At 42.2% G+C, this 18,903-nt stretch overlaps 1 protein-coding gene across 1 annotated transcript in view; it reads right to left on the bottom strand.

The window, feature by feature from the left end:
• Positions 1-334: 334 nt before the first annotated feature.
• The window catches only part of LOC127412050 (phospholipid phosphatase 4-like), a 253,822-nt gene continuing 235,253 nt past the window's right edge, over positions 335-18,903 (bottom strand). Inside the window, exon 6 of the mRNA XM_051648081.1 lies at positions 335-531. Within this exon, the coding sequence (XP_051504041.1) occupies positions 335-531 (197 nt within the window). The remainder of the gene's footprint in view (positions 532-18,903) is intronic.

The raw sequence follows: 18,903 nt of genomic DNA, 5'->3' as shown, positions 1-18,903 counted from the left end.
TGTCATGGTTTATTTTGCGATTATGACCAGCTGATTCTTACTAGAGTATATTTGTAAGAATAATGTATTCATTAGAATCCATATAAAAAATAAACTGCTCTTATTCTAAGATGCCTTCAAGATTATGCTGTACTGTGTGACCCGTAGAGCATGGTGCTAGCAACACCAAAGATATGGGTTTGACACAGAGGGAACACACACATACTGATAAAATGTACACATTGAATTCACACACGCACACACACACACACACACACACACACACACAAGCAATGTAGTTAATCTGACTGCCAAAGGAGTGCAAACGTGCACTAGCTAAATAGTTGCATGTTTTTTAGGACACTGCTGGAGACCTCTGACCTTGCCAGTGATGCTTGTAGTCGCAGGTGCGGGACAGGGCGATCATCATTGCACTATACAGAGGCAGAACCATGGCACACAGACGCCAACTGCGCCCACGTCCAGTGTCTGTGAAGCACTGCAGCTTGCCTACTAAGTAGAATGAGGTAAAGCCCAGACCGGAGAAAGCAACTAAGAGAACAGGTGAGAGAAAAGGAAAAATAAGGTAAAAGTATTGGCAAAGTACTGTGAGAAATAATCTCTTAGGAAACAAGAGATATCTTTAATGTTTCCACGACACCAATGAGATAAAATGGAGTGCAAATTAAGCCTTCTGCATAAGGCTCTTAATTGTCATGTTTATCCTGAAAAAATATCCAGTACCACGTGTCTCCTATTGAGTAGTGGTTCTCAACTGGTTTTATTTGAGGACTGAGATTTTACATTGTACATCAAGTGGTGACCCAAAGCTGAACCCAAAATTGTTTACTGTAGCAGAAACCATTATCATCGTTTTTTTTATTTATTTTTTTTTTATACCCTTTTCTCCCAATTTGGAATGCCCAATTCCCACTACTTAGTAGGTCCTCGTGGTGGCGCGGTTACTCACATCAATCCGGGTGGCGGAGGACAAGTCTCAGTTGCCCCAGCTTCTGAGAAAGTCAATCCGTGCATCTTAACACGTGGCTCGCTGTGCATGACACCGCGGAGACTCACAGCACGGGAGGCTCATGCTACTCTCCATGATCCATGCACAACTTACCACGTGCCCCACTGAGAGCGAGAACCCTTAATCGCGACCATGAGGAGGTTACCCCATGTGACTCTACCCTCCCTAGCAACTGGGCCAATTTGGTGCTTAGGAAACCTGGCTGGAATCACTTAGCACGCCTTGGATTTGAACTCGTGACTCCAAGGGTGGTAGTCAGCGTCAATACTCGCTGAGCTACCCAGGCCCCAACCATTATCATCATTAGGGATATGCCCGAAGCCGAATATCTTATTTGAAAAGGCACGGATAATGACTTAAAAACTAATAAGGGATTAATCCGAATAATATAACAAATATTTGTTTGACTGATTATCCAAAAAGCACAAGGATAAAGCAACATTTTAAATAAACATATCCAAAATTACAACAAATTTCTGAATCTGTGCAGACAATATTCCTAAAGTGTTAACTTTTTGAATGAAAATATGCACATTGTGATTTCAGATCGGATGAGCATGGTAGCAAAAATAGATTATTAAAGTGAGAATAAAAGGAGAGTTTATATCATTTTGCTACAGTCTGCTTTGTGTTTATATTCATTAATGTAATGTCTTGACTCACTTTTGATGTCAATTTCCTTGTCATGTCGATGTCAAAAGAATGGTGCTACTGCGAGTGGTGTCCCAACTTACCTAGTTCTAGTTACCTAAAGTCCTCTACAAAAACCTCTCCAGTTCTTTATGCTCATTCACAACATATACTTTACCATATAATAAAGAGAAGTGATCTTTTAGGAGTTTGCAGTAGAGTGTGTGTTTACTGCTGTGTTTCACTTATTTTAGACTATTATTCATTGCTAAGATAGAGTTGTTTGTTTACTGTGTGCTGAATTTGCATTTGTTCCTGACATTTTAACATCTCACCTCACTATGCAAAAATAACTCATTATATTGAATTATATTGAATCACTACAATGCAACCAACAAAAATCCATGTCGTTGTTATATATCTTCCTCCAGGTCAGCTGGCTAACTGTCTTGAGAAACTGGATGTCCTGCTATCCTAATTCCCTGAAGATGTTAGCCTACCTGCGGTTAATTGATGATTTCAACATACACCTAGACAAGCCCCAGGGAAACAGCTATGCACGACTGCAACGCAAAGATCGGGCAACCAGCTGGATCTCAGTTTTACACGTAACTGTACCACTAACAATGCTCTTCTCACCAATTTACATGTTTCTGATCACCACTTTTCAGTTTAACATGAAACTTTCATCTACACTACCACATATACTCCTATGGTTTCCTTTCATCCAACCGCATTTCCACTGCTGCTCTACCACTCTTCCCTTGCAAAATCATGTTTCCTCTCTGGATGCTACAGACACTATATTCTCCACTTTAAAAACCTGTATAGACAGCATCTGTCCTCTCTTCCAGGACAGCACGTGCAACACCCTCCAACCCCTGGCTATCTGGCATTCTTCATGAACATCGGACCAACCTTAGGATGGATGTGACGAAATGGCTTAAATCTAAAGATCCTACAGATCTAACTAAGAATCATTCTCTGCTTTCTTCCTCCTCGGCTAATGTCTTCTCTGCAAAAGCTTCATATTTTCAGGACAAGATCAGCAACACTAAAGATGCCTGCAGCTTATTTAGGACATTTAACGCACCCCCACCACCCCCCAGCCCCACCTCTTCGCCATGTTTTTACTGATAAGTTAACAGCTATCAGCAGTAAGCAGTGTTCAGGTCCTGTTATGTTCAGGTCATTTTAGACCTGTTTAACCCTTTCGCATGTGCGTTTAAACCAGTGTGATTACATTAGGCTGGGCACAGAGGTGTACTATCAAACCGTTGCAATCTGCCTTCGTGCTGCTGTTTATCAGCAAAAGAGGGACTAAAGCAGTTTTCATAATGAACTAGCTGCTCATATAGTCTTTTCAACATCACAATATCTTTGTTTTTATATGTTACAAACATTCAAACAATCACTAAATAAAAGTTTAAAGCCGTTACCGTCAGAGCGCTCTGTTGTGATGCAGCGATGCAGCCATGTATTCTGACGTCAAACAAAGAATATACAAACTAGACAGTCCACTTGAGCCTTTTTTCATTCCGTCCATCACTCATTCTAACCACTTCCGGTGATGGGAAAATGGAAGGACTAGGTTTATAGAACCTTCTATGCCTCTATGGTGAACTCAGAATCCCATGCCGCATTGCATGTAAACAATATGGCGGCACGCATAGCCGACAAGCGCATTCGCAATCGCAACTTATTGATCATAATCAATCATTATAAACATCTAAAAACCACATTATATGTTTGAAAATAAATAATCTGTTCTCCAGTGCATCTGCTGTGAAGTGTAAAGTAAGATTTTCTTTGAAATTACAGTGTGCATTGAAGAACTCGTCAGTTCAGGAGAATCTAACATGCAAAAAGTTTAAGGGTTAAAAACAGTGAACAACTAGACTTAATCTTAAATTTAGTCAAAATGCGTTTTGCATTTTTACATTTTCAAAAAAAACATTGTTTAGTATGTTTTTTAAGCGATTTGAATTATGGGGACACTAGAAATGTCCTCATAAACCACATTTATAGCATAATACCCTGGTAATTACCAGTTTGTAACCTAAAAAATGTCCTCGTAAACCACCCAAAGCCATACAGACACAATCTCACACACACACACAAGTTGGTTCTTATTCTTATGAGGACTCTCTACAGACATAATGATTTTTATACTGTATGAACTATAGATTTTATCCCCTAACCCTAACCCTAAACCTAACCCTCACAAAAAACTTTCTACATCTTTACATTTTCCAAAAAAGCATTGTTCAGTATGTTTTTTAAGCATTCCTAAAACTAACGTTACAATTATTGGTGTAAAGTCCTAACTAATAATGCCAGAATTTTAGTAAAATAACATTATATTAATATAGAAGGAAATGAAGAGAAAGTACTATAAAAAGTGTCAGTTGTGTAAAGAGGATGATGAGGTCAGATTGGAAGCAGCAGAGATGACAGGATGAAAAAGGAGCAGAGATGAGAGAAAGTGAAGAGGAGAGTGATGAGAAAGATTTGAAGACTTTGAAGAATTGTGGAGTTACCAGGGTAATACCATGGTCCTGAATGATTACTATATTCATATTTCATGATATTGTAATGGTACTCCAATTTATATATAAAAAATAAAAAAATACCAAGGTTGTCTAAAAAACATTGTAATACCATGGTGCTTTTTGTGATTTTTATTTGTAATAAAGTAAACAATACAAAATTTGGATATGTATCTAATAAAGGAAAAATACTTCACTGATTCTTAAGATGAGGGAAAAATATGTTTAAAATTTTAGTTTTTAATAATAAATTAATTTAAAATGTATATATTTGTAGACAATTGTCTCAGCTAACGAACCATGTAAGTGAGCAGGTTTTTATAAAAACACATTTATTCACTTTATAACTTACATCTTACTGTAATATCTGTCAACTCTGTCAGACACACTAAAAGCATGCTCTTTTAATTTGATACATCCAACTAGAGTCTAAAGTCTGTAATTATCCAACAATGGTGTTCAGTAAAGGAGTTAAGTGATAAAACACATTCTCTCTCTCTCTCTCTCTCTCTCTCTATATATATATTATTATTATTATTATTATTTTATTATTTTTTTTCTGTTTTCAGACTATTCTAAAAAATTATGACAGAGTTGACAAAATTTAATATTTTCCATCTTAACCATGTGTTGTACACTGGAGCCATTTAGTTTTTTCCTCATTTGAAACTGCCTCTATAACCTAAACTAAAATGCAAAAATTATTCCATAAGTCTTAACAGTAATGATCACAATGGAATGATGGTGTTGATATGTTAAAGCTGTGAACAGCAGAGACTTAAACATTGTTTGTTTGAAATATATAAAAATATAAAAATTACCAGACCATGTGTCCTACTGTTGCATCTACCATGAGCAGGAAGTGGGAAAGGGGTACTCAGAGTTATAGCTGACCATGGCATTGTCTGATTTATTCTGGATTATAAAAAAATCTGACAGAGTTGACAAGTGAGGACACAACTTTGACAGGCAGTTTTTTCTTTCTTTTTTTCTTTTTTTAATTTATGGAAAATATAATTAAAATTTTACTTTATGTATTGTTTGGCAGTTTAACACTGTAACCTCTTGCTCAGGCAGGTTAAGTTACATGTGCTTCCAAGTACAGAGCTTGCATTTTAAACAATTCTAATGAAATTATTTAAAATAATATATAAGTAATAAATGCCCTGAGTATACACATTTCCTTTTAGATTGAACTTTTTCTGTTTTGTTTTATTATTATAAATTTCTTGATTTGTTAACATAGAGGACTTTTGTACAATGGACGTTTTGTCTCTTATCTCAAGAATCAGTGACTTAAATACTCTAAAAGCAAAGAAATTAGTTTAGTAAATAAGTACTATTCATTAATATATATATATATATATATATATATATATATATATATATATATATGTATATATATATATGTATGTATATATATATATGTATATATATATATATATATATATATATATATATATATATATATATATATATATATATATATATATATATATATACAGGTGCATCTCAATAAATTAGAATGTCATGGAAAAGTTCATTTATTTCAGTAATTCAACTCAAATTGTGAAACTCGTGTATTAAATAAATTCAATGCACACAGACTGAAGTAGTTTAAGTCTTTGGTTCTTTTAATTGTGATGATTTTGGCTCACATTTAACAAAAACCCACCAATTCACTATCTCAAAAAATTGGAATACATCATAAGACCAATAAAAAAACATTTTTAGTGAATTGTTGGCCTTCTGGAAAGTATGTTCATTTACTGTATATGTACTCAACACTTGGTAGGGGCTCCTTTTGCTTTAATTACTGCCTCAATTCGGCGTGGCATGGAGGTGATCAGTTTGTGGCACTGCTGAGGTGGTATGGAAGCCCAGGTTTCTTTGACAGTGGCCTTCAGCTCATCTGCATTTTTTGGTCTCTTGTTTCTCATTTTCCTCTTGACAATACCCCATAGATTCTCTATGGGGTTCAGGTCTGGAGAGTTTGCTGGCCAGTCAAGCACACCAACACCATGGTCATTTAACCAACTTTTGGTGCTTTTGGCAGTGTGGGCAGGTGCCAAATCCTGCTGGAAAATGAAATCAGCATCTTTAAAAAGCTGGTCAGCAGAAGGAAGCATGAAGTGCTCCAAAATTTCTTGGTAAACAGGTGCAGTGACTTTGGTTTTCAAAAAACACAATGGACCAACACCAGCAGATGACATTGCACCCCAAATCATCACAGACTGTGGAAACTTAACACTGGACTTCAAGCAACTTGGGCTATGAGCTTCTCCACCCTTCCTCCAGACTCTAGGACCTTGGTTTCCAAATGAAATACAAAACTTGCTCTCATCTGAAAAGAGGACTTTGGACCACTGGGCAACAGTCCAGTTCTTCTTCTCCTTAGCCCAGGTAAGACGCCTCTGACATTGTCTGTGGTTCAGGAGTGGCTTAACAAGAGGAATATGACAACTGTAGCCAAATTCCTTGACACGTCTGTGTGTGGTGGCTCTTGATGCCTTGACCCCAGCCTCAGTCCATTCCTTGTGAAGTTCACCCAAATTCTTGAATCGATTTTGCTTGACAATCCTCATAAGGCTGCGGTTCTCTCGGTTGGTGTGCATCTTTTTCTTCCACACTTTTCCCTTCCACTCAACTTTCTGTTAACATGCTTGGATACAGCACTCTGTGAACAGCCAGCTTCTTTGGCAATGAATGTTTGTGGCTTACCCTCCTTGTGAAGGGTGTCAATGATTGTCTTCTGGACAACTGTCAGATCAGCAGATTGTGTAGCCTAGTGAACCAAACTGAGAGACCATTTTGAAGGCTCAGGAAATCTTTGCAGGTGTTTTGAGTTGATTAGCTGATTGGCATGTCACCATATTCTAAATTTTTGAGATAGTGAATTGGTGGGTTTTTGTTAAATGTACACATACATATATATATATATACACATATACAACAGTTAGTTCCGGTCCTCGAATCTGATTGGACATGAGACATTCCATGAGCACTGATGGTCTGATACCATCAGCATTCAGACGCTTCACTGTGTGTGTATCACTCCGCTTGTGTTCATGCCGTTCTAAAGTGTAAGAGCAGTGCAGATGTGTTAAGAGCTACAGTTTGTCTTTTTTTTTTACATGTATTTTTTTGACATTACATATGTTAGCCAGCAGGTGGTGGCAAATGATCATTTTTATGTGTAATATGAGCCAGTTAAGTGACGTGAAGTGAATCTGTATCAGCCAGTGTTTACATACAGCACTATATGATCGCTTGTATTACTACTACTAAAGCTAGGAAATAGCTTTAAACAGCTTTAAACGAACAACTTCAGCATTACGGCTCATCACAGCTGAGAGACACAACAGACTGATTAATTACACAAACTGAAGGCGCTTACCTCTTATCGGACTTTCCACATTGGAGTGGACACACTGTTTAAAATGGAGGACAATGCGGTTTATATAGTGATCGACTCTTGCACACTGGCTACCGCGAAATAGGTAGAATTACCCCCGCTTGGACCGCTACTTTTCCACTGAGAAAGCTGATCTTCAGAAAGCTGACAGCCTCTCTGCTTGGGAGTGGAGACACGCTCCGTCTCTCTCTCTTTTGCACTCACACTCACACACACACACACACACACACACACACATCCATCCATCCATCCTTGTTTATCCAATAACTTGTTAGAAACAGCACAAGCTGTGATACTATTTCTGAAGTGAAATTTTTGAATTACTAATGGAGGCTTGGACACATCATTTGGTTTGAATCAGCAAAGGCAGATTCTGATCCGCAGAATAAAGTAGTTCCATGCACAAATGCATTTTTATGACCGTACTCAGTTTTTCCTAATTTTTTTAAATTTACTTGTTCATTGAACTGTTGTATATAAGCAATATCACACTCGCAATCGTGCTATATGTCCCTAAATCAGCACTGCTGTGATTACCTATGGCACTTGACCTGCAGCCTTATGCCTGTGGCCGAATCGCAGCAGTGCTGATGTAGGGCCATATCGCACTCTTGCACGTGTGATCATTATCAATATTTGATAATATATTATCAAAGGGGTGTGCAGTGAAGTCATTATCTTTATTTGTATCTGTATCTGTTCATATGATAAAATTATCTGTCTCTGTATTCAGATTCAAAACTAAATGAAATGCCCATTTTTAAATGTTACTCATATATTTATAGTTTCTGTTAATAAAATATGCCTTGTATATGCCTTTTCATAATAATAGTCTAATACTACTACTACTACTACTACTAATAATAATAATGATATCATTATTATTATTATACAACTATTATTTAAAACAATACATTATTTTATTCTTTTTTTTTTTTCTTACCAGATGGAGTTGAATTTGTAGGCTACATTACCTGTAGAATATGATGTTAACTGTGGTTTCTCCTGGTATTTCTGAATTACAGAATGTTCATTTGTCTGTGTAACACCTGCCAACCAGGCCGGTTTTCCTGAGCGCCACCTGAGTGCCCCCTCACCTGAATTCTAATTCTCGCACCTGTATTTCATCAGCTGATTAGCCTTGAACTATTTAAGCACTGAGCACACAAGGCTCAGTCCAAAGTCTTGTTTTGCCCATGCTGACATTTCTGAGCATTTCCCTGAACTTTTGCTTCGTATATTTTCCTTGCCTGTTTCACTTTGTATGGATTTATGCTTAGACTGTTTTTTCTGTGTATGACCCTTGCCTGTTTCACCATGTATGGATTTATGCTTGGACTGTTTCTCTGTGTATGACCCTAGCATGTTTCACCGCGTATGGATTAATGCCTGGACTGCTGCTTGGTGTAAGTCCCTTTCCTGTTTTATCCCTATGTATGTATTTATTAACTCCCTCCTCATCGTTCATGTGATTGCGCTATTGACCTTCACCTGGTACTTTCCCCCCTCGAGGCCGAATTAATCCTTTGTCTGAACCTGAATCATGGGCCATGGAGGAGTATACCGAGGAGGCTTTGGAGAGAGGATTCATGTGTCCATCAACTTCTCCAGCAGCTGTGGGCTTCTTTTTTGTGGAGAAAAAAGATGGGGGACTTCGTCCTTGTAAAGATTACCGAAGTTTAAATGATATCACTGTGAAGTTCTTCTACCCCTTATCACTAGTGCCCACTGCTCTGGAACAACTGGAAGTTATTCACCAAACTAAATTTACGCAATGCTTGCAACTTTATACGCATCTGTGAGGGGGATGAATGGAAGACAGCTTTCTCCACAAGCACAGGGCACTACAAATATATGGTGATGATTTTCGGACTTTCAAATTGTCCATCTGTATTCCAGTCCTTTGTTAATAAAATTTTTCGTGACATGTTGAACAAGGGGGTCATAGTTTACATCAATGACATCCTCATTTACTCTTCCACATTAGAGGAACACACCCATCAAGTTCGTCAAGTACTTCAACACTTAATTCAGCATTGACTTTGTGCCAAAGCGGAGAAATACGAATTCCATAAAACCACAGTGACAATCCTGGGGTATATTATCGGTCCGGAGAGGGTAGCCATGGATGATGCCAAGGTAAGTGACGTTCTCAATTGGCTGCAACCTAAAACAGTAAAAGAACTGCAGAGGTTCCTAGCCTTTGTTAACTTTTATAACTGATTTATTAGGAACTTCAGCTCAGTAGCCTCACCCCTTACCTCTCTTCTCCGACGTGCAGCCAAGAAACTGCAATGGAACACGGCGGCGATGCAGCCTTAGCTGAATTAAAGAAACACTTCATGAGTGCCCCGATTCTTCATCACCCAGACCCTGCTTTGCCCTTCACCACTGAAGTAGACACTTCTGACACTGGCATTGGAGCCATTCTCTCTCAACGTCATGGTACTCCAGCCAAGCCACTCCCCTGTGCATTCTTCTCCCATAAACTCTCACCAGTGGAACGAAACTATAATGTGGGTAATTGTGAGCTGTTAGCCATGAAAACCGCCTTTGAAGAGTGGCGGGATTGGTTGGAGGGGGCAATGAAGAGTGGCAGCATTGGTTGGAGAGGGAAAGGTATCTGTTCCAAGTCATTACTGATCACCGCAATCTGGAATATATTCGTGCTGCCAGCAGTTGAATCCACGTCAGGCTAGGTGGGCTCTATTCTTTACTCACTTCAATTTTAGCATTACCTATCGCCCTGGCATCAAGAATATTAAGGCAGACACTCTTTCCAGAATTCACGATAAGTCCCACGAGGTCTCTAGTAATGAAACTATCCTCCCTCCTTTGCTCTTGGTGATGCCAGTTCACTGGGAAATTATGGATAACCCAGGCCACTGAACAAGAACCTCCCACTAGTGACTGCCCTTCTGACAAGACTTGCGTTCCCCTGTCCATGAGACCTCATATTCTAAAGTGGGCCCACATCTCCTTGTGTTCAGACCATCCAGGTATTCAAGCGACTCTCAGACTGCTGCGAAACCGGTTCTGGTGGAATTCTCTTGTTCTTGACACCACTGCCTTCGTGCGCAATTGTGATGTATGCACCACATCAAAGACCTCCAGACAAGCTCCTGCTGGTCTCCTTCAGCCTTTGCCCCTGCCTCAGCATCCTTGGTCTCACATAGCTCTAGATTTTATCACCAATTTACCCTGCTTACAAGATAACATTGTTATCCTCACTGATCGTTGATCGATTTTCTAAAGCCTGTCAACTTCTTCCTCTACCCAAGCTACCGTCCGCACTGGAGACCACTGAACTACTCTTCCAGTATGTTTTCGATTATATGGATTACCTGAATATATCGTTACTCATCGAGGCCCTCAATTCACTTCTCGAGTTTGGGCTGCTTTCTTCAAGCAACTAGAAGTTAACATTAGCTTAATTTCAGGTTACCATCCCCAATCCAACAATCAAACTGAACGCCTCAATCAAGAACTCGAAAGATTTCTGCGCTCCTACTGCCAAGCCAACCAATTTGATTGGAGCCGTTAACTTCCTTGGGCTGAGCACGTCCAGAATTCACTCATCAAATCTTCCATGGGCCTGACCCCTTTTAAATGTGTACTAGGCTACCAACCTCCCTTATTTCCCTGGTCCGGTGAACGGTGTCCGATGTCCCCGCTGTAGATGACTGGATGCAGCGCAGCGAGAGTGTTTGGGACGGAGCACATGTACATCTTCAAAGGAGTAGGCAGACCGTCACTGTTGGTTGGCTCCAGCTTATCATCCAGGGCAATTGTTCTAGCTCTCAACCAGAGATCTTCGGCTGCCATTTCATAAACTTAGTCCGAGGTATGTAGGTCTATTCAAAATCTTGAAACAGATAAGCCCAGTATCCTTTAAACTTATTCTCCCAGTTAACTATCATATTTATCCTACTTTCCACGTCTCCTTGATAAAAACCTGCTGGTGTTCCAAGGGGGAATATCAAGCCTGGCATCCTGAGACCACCCCCTGGGGGCTCTGTAACAACTTCCCTGAGATTTTGCTTTGTATGGATTTATGCTTCAACTGTTTTTCTGTGTATGACCCTCGCCTGTTTCACATTGTATGGATTAATGCCTGGACTGCTGCTTGGTGTGAATCCCTTTCCTGTTTTATTCCTTATATATGGATTAATCCTTGGACTGAATCACAGTGTTTTGACCTGCGCTTGTTTAACTCTGTTGTGGATTACCATCACAAACTCTTATACTGTTCTTATTCAAATCCATCTGTGACAAGTCTCTTGCTTTGTTGTGAAGGAGGAAGCGGGAGCAGGGCAAACAATCCAAAGTAAATTTTAAATTTTCAGTATCTTCACACACTATTTGCTTTTCAGCATAACACAGCTGAATGCACACATCAAAGCTGCTGTGTGTGTGTCTCTCTCCCTTCCGGTGGTTTGGACTGCCCTTTTATCCCCCTCCAGCTCTCACTGCAAAACAGCGAGATCGCACAGGTGTCAATCCTTACCGTTCTTCCTCTCTCGGCCTCGCTCTCCTCACTCAGCCATGCCCACATCACCACACCATCCTACACAAAACCCCAGACTGTTCCTGTTTATATATTCATGCCACTTTTCATTCTCTTTTTTTTTTCTTTTTTTTTTATACCCTTTTCTCCCCAATTTTGGAATGCCCAATTCCCACTACTTACTAGGTCCTCATGGTGGTGTGGTTACTCAACTCAATTCGGGTGGTGGAGGACAAGTCTCAGTTGCCTCCGCTTCTGAGACAGTCAATCCATGCATCTTATCTTGTGGCTCACTGTGCATGACACCGTGGAGACTCACAGCATGTGGAAGCTCATGTTACTCTCCGTGATCACGCACAACTTACCACATGCCCCATTGAGAGCGCGAACCACTTAGTCATGACCACGAGGAGCTTACCCCATGTGACTCTACCCTCCCTAGCAACCGGGCCAATTTGGTTGCTTAGGAGACCTGGCTGGAGTCACTCAGCACACCCTGGATTCGAACTCGTGACTCCAGTGGTGATAGTCAGAGTCAATACTCGCTCAGCTACCCAGCTGCACATGGATCCTAATCAAAACCCTCAAGCCTCCTCGTTACACTGTATATGTCTAACAACATTATTCTGTAGGCAGGAGGTGTCAAGCAAAATGTGAAATGTCAAGCACACATTTTGCAGTGAATAATAAATACAATAATATTCAAACATTAAAAGAAATGAAAATAAAATAAATATAGCCTACAAACAGGTGAAAGTTTCGTAAATCATTTTTTAACATTTTTATGATTAGACACCATTATTTAGTTTAATAATAATAATAATAATAATAATAATAATAATGTTACATTTATATAGCGCCTTACCAGAGGTAGCACAGTTTAAAGAAGAAGGAAAAAAGACAGAGCATGTTTCAGTTTCTTCATTTTACATATGAAGGAATATTCCTAATAGATGAATACTCTATGGAGCCTTTAAACCTTTATGGAGCATTTTAACTTTTTTTCAGAATAAACCAGATAATTTTCTTAATCACTGATGTGGACATAAATGTGGTCAACTTTAAAAGACGGATAGATGAGCTCCGATGTGAAACCATCACTGCAGGTAAGGAATTTAATATCGCGCTCAGGTTTAGGCTATAAATGAATACATTGGAATCATGTGTGAATCGTGTGATACATTAAAATAGACATTTCAAGAAGTGGAAAGTGTACATGATGTCGTATCTTAAAGGAATAGTTCAACCAAAAATGAAAATGTGCTGATAATTTACTCAACCTGAGGCCATCCAAGATGTATCTGAGTTTTTTTCTTCATCAAAACAGAATTTAAGACTTTTAGGATTTCATTTCAGGCCTCCTCCTCTAAACAATGCAAGTGAATGTACTCAATTTTTTGATGGTCCAAAATGCATATTTAGGGTGCATCAAAATAATCCACGCGACTGAGTAAATTATCAGCAAATTTTCATTTTTGGGTGAACTATTGCTTTAATGTTACACTTGATAACCTCCAGACATGCACATTTAACACAGACCACAAACGGAGTCTAGACCATGGCCATCCAATTTGAAATCACAATGTGCACATTTTTATTCATAAGATTTACACTTTAGAAATATTGGCTATACAGATTAATAACTTCTTTGTAATTTTGTATATGTTTATTTAAAATGTCGCTTTATCCTTGTGCCTCTTGGATAATCAGTCATACAAATGTTTTTTTTTTAATATTCGGATGAATCCATTATTCATTTTGAAGTCATTATTCGTGCCTTTCTGAATAAGGTATTCGACTTTGGGCACATCCCTAGTTTACCTTAAATGGTGTCTCTTCTTAAATATATATATTTTTTTTTTAAGTAAATAATTGTCTAAATAATATGTTATTACATCAGTGTTGTGTCCTCCTAGTATCCTGTAGGATACTGTATTATTCCTGCAGCAAATAAGCAGGTGTCCTGCAGGATTGATTAAACCTTATTTTATTCCTGCAGGAGGTTTGCAGTTGTCCCGTAGAAATTCAATTTATCTCCTGTGCAGGAAGTGTGCTGGCTATTCCTGCATGTCTCTGTGATTTTTAAAGCTCCATTCTAAAACCAGTAGGAATATCCTGCACAGTTTCTCCATGTGTCCTTCAGGATTTTAATCATTCCTGTAGGATACCTGCAAACATCCTGCAGATAAAATGAAATTCCTGCAGGATTCCTGTAGGTTTTTCTTTTTTTTTTTTGGAAGGGACACACACACACACACACACACACACACACACACACACACAAGTAACAGGTATGGACAGTATATTTATCATACACACGTTTCATATGTAGAATTACACAAAATGTCCAAATGTATACCTGATGTCTGTATGTGTGCTTCTTCCCCCCTTAATTTTCTGACTGCAATGTGACAATCTCAATAATTTCCTATCTTGGCTCCTCCTCTTCCCTTTTGGCATTATGTCTGTATGGGAGAGGAAGGTTTATACTAAGCTCTAATCTAATTTCATCTTTGCTTTAAAAATCACTTTTCTGTTTTTTTTTTTTTTTTTTTTTTCCTTTTAATTCATGTTTATGTCATGTTATAATTTGTTTTCTCTCTCTTTGGTGAACGTCTTGGTTACTGATGTAACCTCTGTTCCCTGAGGAAATGAGACATTGTGTCGATGTAGTGACACTAGGGGTTTGATCTTGAGAGCCCCAATCACCTTTGCTTAAAATAGAAAAGGCCAATGAGAATTGGTGAGTGCAATTTGCATGCCACTCTCCGCCCTGGACATACAGGTATAAAAGGAGATGGCATGCACCACTCATTCAGATTTATGCTGAGGAGCCGATAGAGAGTCCCGGCCATGTCAGCGGCCGGTTCAGCGCCGTAGCAGGAGGGACACAACGTCTCGTTCCCTCCATCAGGGAACAGAGGTTACATCAGTAACCAAGAAGTTCCCTGTCTGTCACTCACTCGACGTTGTGTTGATGTAGTGACACTAGGGGTTCCTATAGGAAATGCCGCAGGTGCTGAACCGTGTCACGAGGTATGGAAGAGTGGACATGGGCAAGCTGCTGCGTGCCTCACAGTGAGCGCTCAACCATGTCATGACCTTCCAGTGAGTTAGGTAAGGTGTCTCCCTTGTCCCGTTAAGGGGGGAGGAGGCACTTATCCAAGGAAGCTACCGGTGGAGCCTTTCCTGATTTGCTGTTAAGGAATTTCCACCGAGAACTTTCTAGGATAGCGCTGGGAAGTGCTCTTCCCTCTCCAGGAGGGAAGGTACTATGGAGACCACATCCTACCGGAGGGAGGTTAACATGTGGAGAATACCTCACATGGACTTACCAACGGGGAAGTTCACATATGGAATGATACCACCGGAGGACCCTATCTACAGAGAGGGTACGCAGCAACAGTGGCCGAGGCAGAGAATGCTCTGGCGAGGGGAAACTCAGGGTTCACCTAGGGGGAAACCGAACAGTGGAAACTCATTATACGGGATTACCAAGGGGAATAACCACATATGGAGCACTGAGCCCGAGCACACAGGCTCACCTGAAAAGGGGAATACCACGAGTACTGGGCCTGGTGCCGTAACTCCTCCTTCCAGTTCGTCACCGAACAGTGCTTAAGAATTAAAGAGGCATCCGGGTTTAACTGGATATGGGGAACTGTTTTGGACAAAAGGCGCACATTAACACTTTTGAAAAAGGGGAAAAGCGCAATGCAAGGGGTACACTCAACCGGCCGCCCGGCATACCTGCTGTTACCGTGTAACACTCGGGTCGAAACTGGCTCTATGCATAGATTGTAAAACCTCACTAAGGTATTGGGTGTAGCTCAACCCTCAGCTCTGCATATGTCTGCTAGAGAGGCCCCCCTTGCCAGTGCCCAGGAGGATGTAACACCTCTAGTGGAGTGCGCCCGGACTCCCAAGGGACACGGCAAGTCCTGCGAATGGTATGCGAGGAAAATGGCATCCACAATCCAAAAGGCCAGCCTCTGCTTGGAGACAGCTTTCCCCTTCTGCTGCCCTCCAAAGCAGACAAAGAGCTGCTCTGAGCATCTAAAGCTCTGCGTGCAGTCCAGATAGATGTGCAGGGCGCAAACTGGACACAGCAACGACAAGGTCCAGGTCATCCTCTTCTGAAGGGAGCGCTTGCAGGTTCACCACCTGGTCCCGAAAGGGAGTGGGCACGTAACCGGACCGGGGTCTCAAGATCACGTGAGAGTGTGCCGGCCTGAACTCCAGGCATTCGCTGGTGACAGAGAGCACCTGCAGGTCCCCCACCCTCTTGATGGAAGTGAGTGCCACCAGGAGGGCCGTCTTCAGGGACAAAGTTCTGAGCTCGGCCTGCTCCAGGGGCTCAAAGGAGGCTCTCTATAGGGCAGGTAAGACCACAGAGAGATTCCAAGAGGGAATCAGGCGTGGTCTAGGAGGATTCAACCTCCTCATGCTCTTGAGGAACCTGTTGATCAGGTCGCGCTGTCATGAGGGTCTCCCATCCAGCGTATTGTGGTATGCTGCTATTGCAGCCATGTACACTTTCAGGGAAGAGGGAGACAGCCGTCTCTTCAGCCCTTCCTGAAGGAAAGACAGCACAGACCCAACGGCGCATCTTTGTGGGTCTTCCCCACAAGAAGAACACCAGTTCATGAAGAGATGCCACTTCAAGGCATACAGCCACCTCGTAGAGAGGGCTCTGGCCTAAGTGATCGTATTTATTACCACTGGCGGAAGACCCGCTAGGTCTTCTGCGTCCCGTCCAGGAGCTAAACGTGGAGATTCCAGAGGTCTGGCCGTGGGTGCTGGAGCATGCCCTGCCCCTGAGTGAGAAGGTCCCGCCTCAGGGGAATGCGCCAGGGAGGTGCTACTTCCAGGAGCATCAGATCCGAGAACCAAGTCCGGTTGGGCAAGTACAGTGTAAAGAACTGGACTAGCTGCTCATCCTCCCTGACTTTGCACAGGGTCTGTGCAATGAGGCTCACAGGAGGAAACGCATACTTGCGTAGCCCCCGAGGCCAGCTGTGCACCAATGCATCCGTGCCAAGGGGGGCCTCGGACGGGGAGTACCAAAGGGGGCAGTGAGAGGACCCTTGGGAGGTGAACAGGTCTACCTGCGCCTCCCCGAATCTCTCCCAAATCAGCTAGACTACGTGGGGGTGGATTCTCCACTCCCTGCGGAGAATTACCTGCCATGAGAGCATGTCCGCTGCACGGTTGAGGACATCCGGAAGGTGAGTGGCTCGCAGAAACTTCAGTGTCTGCTGACTCCAAAGGAGGAGGCGGCGGGCGAGTTGCGACATGCCACACGAGCGTACATTGCCATGGCGGTTTATGTATGCTACGGTCACTGTGTTGTCGGTCCAGACCAACACATTCGTGCCCTGAATCAATTGCCGAAGCCTCCTCAGGGCCAGCAATACTGCCAGCAACTCTAAGCAGTTGATGTGCCATTGGATTCTGTGCCCTGTCCAGAGCCCCAACACTGCCTGCCCATTGCACACGGCACCCAGCCCGAGTTCGAGGCATCTGTCATGACCACGACGCACCTTGACCTGCTCCAGGGGAACACCTGCCCGTAGAAATGCCAGGTCCGACCAAGGGCTGAAAGTCTGATGGCACTGTGGCATGATGGTCACACACCGGATGACGTGGCACCATGCCCACCTTGGGACTTGAGTCTGTAGCCAGTGCTGAAGCGGTCTCATATGCATCAACCCGAGGGGGAGAACCGTCGCCGAGGATACCATATGCCCCAGGAGCCTCTGAAATTGTTTCACTGGCACCGCTACCTTCTGCCTGAAGATCTTATTTCTGACTGAGCATGTTCAGTCATAAGGCGTACCTTGAGAGTGATCGAGTCCAACTCCATACCGAGAAAAGAGATGCTCTGCACAGGGGAGAGCTTGCTCTTCTCCCAGTTGACCTGAAGCCCAAGTCGGTCGAGGTGCTGAAGCACAAGGTCCCTGTGTGCACACAATAGATCTCACAAGTGAGCTAGGATTAGCCAGTCATCGAGATAACTGAGAATGCGTATGCCCTTTTCCCTTTGCGAGGCCAGGGCAGCCTCTGCGACCTTGGTAAAGACACAAGGGGACAGGGACAGACTGAAGGGCAGGACCTTGTACTGGTATGCTCGTCCTTCAAAGGCAAACTGAAGAAAGGGTCTGTGTCGAGGAAGGATTGATATGTGAAAGTACGTGACCTTCAGGTCGATGGACGCAAACCAATCCTGATGCCATACTGACACCAGGATGCGCTTCTGTGTTAACATCCTGAACGGAAGCCTGCGTAAGGCTTTGTTCAAGGCACGCAGATCCAAAATTAGGCACGACCCTCCCCTCTCTTGGGCACGATAAATTAAGGGCTGTAAAAGCCCTTGCGCAACTCAGTTATGGGGACGGGCTCTATTGCTCCCTTCACCCGAAAGACGGAGGCACCCTCGCCCCACACTGTTGTGGAGAGAATGCCTCTGAACCTGGGCGGGCATCTGGCGAAATGGATCATGTAGCCAAGGGGCTGTGAGGGGCTGGAGAGTGCTAAAAAGGCCTCAACCTTGCGGAGATGCGTAAAGCCGAGAAAGTCTGCTACAGTGATTTTTGTAAACATTCGTCATTAAAGAGGAAGAGAACTTACTGGCCTTGGAAGGGAGCCATGGTTGGTCGCGCCAGGTGGCTGTGCCCTGCGGGCATAAATGCACCGCTATGCCCGTGGGCGAGAGCTCAAAAGATTCCTCCGCTTCCGATAGCAGAAGCCCACCCTCCAATGCTGCGACCAAAAGTGCATCCTCGTCGCGAGC

Source organism: Myxocyprinus asiaticus, chromosome 21 (assembly GCF_019703515.2).
Source record: "Myxocyprinus asiaticus isolate MX2 ecotype Aquarium Trade chromosome 21, UBuf_Myxa_2, whole genome shotgun sequence".
Taxonomy (NCBI): Eukaryota; Metazoa; Chordata; class Actinopteri; order Cypriniformes; family Catostomidae; genus Myxocyprinus; species Myxocyprinus asiaticus.
The sequence above is the reverse complement of the archived record's forward strand: the minus strand, read 5'-3'. Positions and strand labels throughout refer to the sequence as shown.